Genomic DNA, 6953 nt, shown 5'->3' with positions numbered 1-6953 from the left:
TCATTAGTTAAGTTTATTCCCGTATTTATATTTTCAAAATATGCAATTAGTACATCTTTGGCCTTCTTCCACAATTTTAAACAATAACGTTTAAGAGTATGACGACTTACGTGAGTGTATTGTGGTTGAAGCGTATCTCGAATCATGGCGTTTAAGCGAGGGTTGTCGAAGTGGCTAAACGGCAAAGCTTCTTGAATCACAAACATCGCCATACGATCTTGAACTCGATCAATTTGGTATGTAAATATTCCGCCTTCACTATCCATTTGCGTTTGTTGCGAATCGACGTTCTTTTTCAACGCCTTGCAATACGGTTTTTCGATGTGTTTCTTCAAATTTGAATTCGAAAGTGGGTTTAAATAAGTCCCACAAAACTTGCACCGAGCCTTCAATGAATGGTCACTCAATTCAACCAAATCCCAATTGCACCAAATCTCTTGATTACGATTATGAGGTACAATACGAACGAAACTTGGTTCGGCGTTGGAACCTTGACCAACCGATGATTGTGAGGCAGCCATAACAACAAATATGAATATAGAAGAAGAGAAAACAAGAGATTAGAGAACTCAAAACGTTGTAATAGCGTTTTTTTGTATTTTTTTGCGTTCGGGTTTGCGTTTTGAGTGTTGTGATGAACCCATGACACCAAATACCTATTTATACTAGTAGTGGGGTGCTTGGGGGAGCCAAAAAACGGCTATTTTTGACCCCAACGGTCAAAAAACGGTCAAAAAAACGATTTCCAACGGCTATATTCGATCCAACGGCGAGAACCGGTTCCTAACCGGTTCCGGATGGTTCGGTTCCAGAACCGGTTCCGGTTCGGTTCCGGTTCCTACCCGCCCCCACTCAGAAATGCAAGAACCGGTCACGGATCATCGGGTTGAATCAGATAGGGTCCGGTTCCTACAAAAAACGGGTAGGAACCGGTTCGGTTCCGGTTCGGGTCCACCGGTTCGGTTCCAGGAACCGGTTTGAATGAACATCTCTATACTTAAGTAGCTAACTTTTGCATTTTCATTGATGGGTTGTAAGCCTGCAAAGAGCCTTGTTTAGGTGTTTGGCCCAACCACTGAGCTTAAATTTCCATCAGGCCCACCATTTATGATGTAAATTCGGTTTTGTTGAATCTTTAAATACCATTAAAGCATTACAGTGTAGACACATGGTCTTCTTCTAGGCTGTCCACATGTGCAATCCAGTCAACATATTTTCATTCTCACGTGCTCTAATATTCTGACACATGTCATGTCACACACTATTTAACCTAAGAATTTTACACCCTAATCATTTTAATATCTCTCTCTCTCTCTCGGCTTACTATCTCCACCATCCACCATCCTCTATATCCCGGTAATGTAGATCGAGATTAATCGTTTTCCGGTAAGGTTATATATTATACTTTAATGGCCAACAATGTTATATGATTTTCCGGCAAAGTTATATCTTTTTTCCGGCAACATCATATTTTCTTCCGGTTATTGTAGATCTAACATTTTTATCTTTATTTTCATTGTTAACTGGTTTTTTTAAAATCTGTTTAGGTTCTAAATCAAAAACAACGATAAAGCTAATATTTCTACGTATTTACGTTATTCCGGTAAGTTTTCTGTTTATGTGTTATACCTATAACAATGGGTGTTTTATATTTATTTGAAATTTAATATTTTTCCTGTTTTTGTTATACATGTTTTTCTTCTAGGTTCTAAATATAAATCAGCTTCATCCATATTCAGTATCATTATTTCGTTTTTCAGATAAGACACATTTAAATTATCCGGTTATAAATTATAATTCTAATATTCCATAATATCATTGTTATAACAAAACTTTATTATTTCAGGTAATTTACCCGATTGATTTACGGAAAATTTGATTTTAGTTTCTTAATAAAAAACGGAGATACCATGGTTATTATCATTATTTGTTATTTTTCGGTAAGACATTTAAATTTTTCGGTTATAAATTAAATATCAAATATTCCATAACATAAACATTAATATTCTACTTTATAATTTCAGGTGAATGTCACGAGTCCTACAACCTAATTTAAATTTAAATTCTACGAAAAAATCTAAGATACCATGGTCATTCTCACAATTTCGTTTTTCCGATAACACCTTTAAAATTTTCTGGTTATTAATTATAATTAAAATAATCCATAATATCAATATTAATATTTGATTTTATTATTTCAGGTTATTGTCCCACTCATATCATCTAATTTCACGGATTGAGGATGACTTTATAAGATGTGTTTTTTTATATTGATGTATATTTATTTTTTGAAAAATCATGTATATTCATGTACATATTCAATTATCCCATTAATACAATTTATTTAATTTGACTTTCCTTATTTGTTTAAATAACCGAATTAACATGAATATGGTAATTTAAATACTTTAGTTATCCCAATCACACTTTAATTAACATCAATATTGATATTGACTTTCCTTATAAATAATGGTCCATAATAATAATAATGATTTGACTTCAATATATTATTTTATATAAATTTAAATTTTGACTATATTTTAAAACATAACTTATATTACCGTATTTTTATAATTTACAAAACTATTTGATTTCTATTTATATTCCAATTTAAAAAATTTATTATCATGATAAAATTGATCACCATATATAAGTATATATAATGGATAGTTATAAAATTGATCACACACTCAAATTTGACCTTATATATTTAAGGTCAATGTAGGTCAATGCTTAGAATATGGTAATTCTAAACAAATTTGGTATATTATTAACCATTAATTTATAATTAATAGTCCATAACAATAATAATGATTTGACTAAAATATATTTTTTTATGTACATTTAAATTTTGACTATATTGTTACATTTAAACAACTTAATTTTAAAATTAATGATCAATAATTTAAATAATAAGTTGACTAAAATTTTCAAATATAAGTTATATTACCTTATTTTGATAATGTTTTGATAATTTACAAAACTATCTGATAAGTATTTATATTCTAATTTCAAAATTTTATTATCGTTGCTATTTATATTATATCTTACATAAATAAGTATATGTAATGGATAGTTATAAATTGATCACGCACTCAAATTTCACCTTACATATTTAAGGTCAGTGGAGGTTAATGTTTTGAATATGGTAATTCTAAACATTTTTGGTATATGATTAACAATTAATTTATAATTAATGGTTCATATTAATAATAATTATTTGACTAATATATATTATTTTATATACATTTAAATTTTGACTATATTGTTACATTTAAACAACTTAATCTAATTGTGTTTGTAAAGATTAATAACTCAAGTATCATATACAATATATACAATATACAATATTGTATATATATATAATATCATTGGTAATTGTATACAATATACAATATTGTATATATATATATAAATTATAAATTCAAATTAACTTTTCGGTTATTGTATGCATCTTTGGTATATGATTTAGACTTTATTTTATAATAATGATAATGATTTGACTATAATTTTCAACCTTTGTATGAACTTTACACACATAAGTTAGAGACTTTAATATTAACAAATCGAAATTCAAAATTATCTTCCAATATATTTCAATTTTAAATCCAATATTATAATCTCTACAACTACTATGAATTATTTCATACTTTCGTTTTAAATATTATCCGGGTTTGAAATATATTGTTAGTTTTAAGATTCTAATTTCAAAATTTTATTATCGTTTCTATTTATATTATATCTTACATAAATAAGTATATGTAATGGATAATTATAAAATTGATCACGCACTCAAATTTCACCTTACAAATTTAAGGTCAGTGGAGGTTAATGTTTTGAATATGGTAATTCTAAACATTTTTTGTATATGATTAACCATTAATTTATAATTAATGGTCCATATTAATAATAATGATTTGACTAAATTATATTATTTTATATACATTTAAATTTTGACTATATTGTTACATTTAAACAATTTAATCTAATTGTGTTTATAAAGGTTAATAACTTAAAGACCATATACAATATATACAATATACAATATTGTATATATATAAATTACAAATTCAAATTAACTTTCCGGTAATTGTATGCATCTTTGGTATATAATTTAGACTTTATTTTATAATAATGGTAATGATTTGACTATAATTTTCAACATTTATATGAACTTTACAAAAATAATTTATAGACTTTAATATTAACAAATCGAAATTCAAAATTATCTTCCAATCTATTTCAATTTTATATCCAATACTATAATCTCTACAACTACTACGAATTATTTCGTGCTTTCGTTTTAAATATTACCCGAGTCTGAAATATATTGTTAGTTTTAAGATTCTAATTTCAAAACTTTATTATCGTTTCTATTTATATTATATCTTACATAAATAAGTATATGTAATGGATAATTATAAAATTGATCATGCACAGAAATTTCACTTTACGTATTTAAGGTCAGTGGAGGTTAATGCTTTGAATATGGTAATTCTAAACATTTTTTGTATATGATTAACCATTAATTTATAATTAATGGTCCATAATAATAATAATGCTTTGACTAAAATATATTATTTTATATACATTTAAATTTTGACTATATTGTTACATTTAAACAACTTAATCTAATTGTGTTTGTAAAGGTTAATAACTTAAGTATCATATACAATATATACAATATACAATATTGTATATATATAAACTATAAATTCAAATTAACTTTCCGGTAATTGTATGCATCTTTGGTATATGATTTAGACTTTATTTTATAATATTGATAATGATTTGACTATAATTTTCAACATTTATATAAACTTTACAAAAATAAGTTATAGACTTTAATATTAACAAATCGAAATTCAAAATTATCTTTCAATCTCTACAACTACTCGAATTATTTCGTACTTTCGTTTTAAATATTACTCGGGTTTAAAATATATTGTTAGTTCAAATACTATCATTTGGAACAATATTGAACAATATTGAAATATATCATTTATTTATAAGTACAACATATGCATTTGATTAAAATTATATGATGTTACATATATATTATGTTTTAAATATGTTCCACCGCGTGTAACACGGACACTATCCTAAATCAACATTAGAATCTATGTTTCTTTTAAGAGATTTGAATCACTTGAATCTTGCTAATGTTAGAAAAGAAAGGGCACATTTGGATTTGGAAAATGAAGTTAGCGAGAAGGTAAAATGGTTGTTAGAGTGTGAGAACTATGAGTCAAATTTTAATGATCTTATAAACTATTTGGAATCCTAAGATTAAATTTAAGGTAACACTTATTAAATAACTTAGTTATGCATGAATTTGTTGTTTAAATTTATTATGTTTGATGACATGTTTTTCCACCCGTGTGTAACACGGGCTATACCCTAGTTTTTACATAGTTTTGTTACAATTTCACTTTTGCATTTATATAAATAAAGAAAGCTGAAATTTTATTACCTAAATCATAACTCATTGGTGATAATTATCCACAATGACAATATGACCAATAACCTAAATTATCATTTATTGGTTGATAACTAATTATCCTTACTTTCATTGCAAAGAACAATATTCAATATAACAAAAATGAACATGTGAGCAGAGAAAGTTACTTCTCTGTTTCAGTGAATTGTGGTTAACATCAAAAATAAAAGTTAAAAGTATCATTTACCAAATTACAAATATAGATTATTCAACAAACAATTAGTTTGGATTGTAAAAATCCAATTACGTTATTTCATTTCATGACAAATAAAAGAAAAAAAAGTTACAAACTTATAGCTTCAAATCACATTTCACACTATTTTCACTCCCATGCACACGCACACACTCTTCGTTATTCAATACATAATTATACATATGCTTAAGGTTTAACCAGAGATCTCAATGGCTTTCACCTCAGGCTTCTTGACCTCCTGCTTCGGCACCGCCACCGTCAAAACCCCGTTCTTTATCGAAGCCTTGACTTCATCCACCTTCGCATTCTCGGGCAACCTGAACCTCCTCACAAACTTACCAAAACTCCTCTCAACGCGGTGCCACTTATCGTCATTCTCTTCTTTCTCTCGGCTTCTCTCTCCACTGATCTGTAGCACCCTATTTTCTTCAACCTCCACCTTCACCTCCTCCTTTTTCAAACCTGGTAAATCGGCTTTGAATACGTGGGACTCCGGTGTCTCCTTCCAGTCAATTCTAGCTGGATAATATGATTCCTCGGACGTAAAGAAACCATCTAAGGGGTCCCTTAAGAAGCTTGAAATGATCGACATTGTTTATAGATTGCTAATGATTGAATATGTAAGAAGTTGTTTTAGAGTTGTGGAGATTAATGGAGGTTAATTGTTGTATTTGTAGGTAATAAAAGAGGGTTCTGGCAATTTCAAGAGCTAGGACATCTGTACATGATGTTATTATATCTTTCTTTTTTCATGACTAGAAACCTCGTGAACCCTTATTATTATATTTTTCAAAGTCGGATATCTTTGTAAATAATGGGCATGGTTTGGTGAGTAAACTGAAGTCATTAGTTAATCTATTTTATTAACCAACTGGTTTCAATTAATTGGTTCAGTTTATGCGGTCAGTTGGTTGTTGATTTTTGGTTTGGTTCGGTTCATAATTAAAACCAATTTCCGATTTTTGGAGGTGGAAAACATGAAATAGAGATATAAAAGATATATATAAATTTGTGAACGGTTCCGTTCAATTAATCTAGGTTAACCGGGGGTAAAAAAATCGATTACCAATTTCTGATTTTCAGTTAATTCGGTTTTCGGTTAAGTTTGAAAAGCGTTTCACTCCTTTAACCCACTACATCTAAATTTGTTTGTTTACATATGATTTGTCTAAAATTGTAAGATACTAAAGGTTTATGGTTACGAGGAAGTATTTTTAGAGGAAGCCTAAGTCATTTCTTACATACGCAGAATAAAACGAG

The 6953-nt window shown here is 28.1% G+C and overlaps 1 protein-coding gene across 1 annotated transcript; it reads right to left on the bottom strand.

The window, feature by feature from the left end:
- Positions 1-5886: 5886 nt before the first annotated feature.
- LOC143615106 (16.9 kDa class I heat shock protein 3-like) lies at positions 5887-6285 on the bottom strand. The gene has a single exon (XM_077088339.1). The coding sequence runs from the start codon at positions 6283-6285 to the stop codon at positions 5887-5889; it is 399 nt and encodes a 132-aa protein (XP_076944454.1).
- Between the last annotated feature and the right edge of the window lie 668 nt (positions 6286-6953).

The sequence above is a fragment of the Bidens hawaiensis genome, unplaced genomic scaffold (assembly GCF_021521415.1).
Source record: "Bidens hawaiensis isolate Kalapana, Puna unplaced genomic scaffold, B.hawaiensis_p1.1 tig00041901_1, whole genome shotgun sequence".
In the NCBI taxonomy this organism is placed as follows: Eukaryota; Viridiplantae; Streptophyta; class Magnoliopsida; order Asterales; family Asteraceae; genus Bidens; species Bidens hawaiensis.
Note: the sequence above shows the minus strand (reverse complement) of the source record. Positions and strands in the feature narration are given on the sequence as shown.

What these genes read in the sequence shown, in the direction of transcription:
- LOC143615106 (XM_077088339.1), bottom strand. Translation starts at nt 6,285, where the DNA reads ATGTCGATCATTTCAAGCTTCTTAAGGGACCCCTTAGATGGTTTCTTT.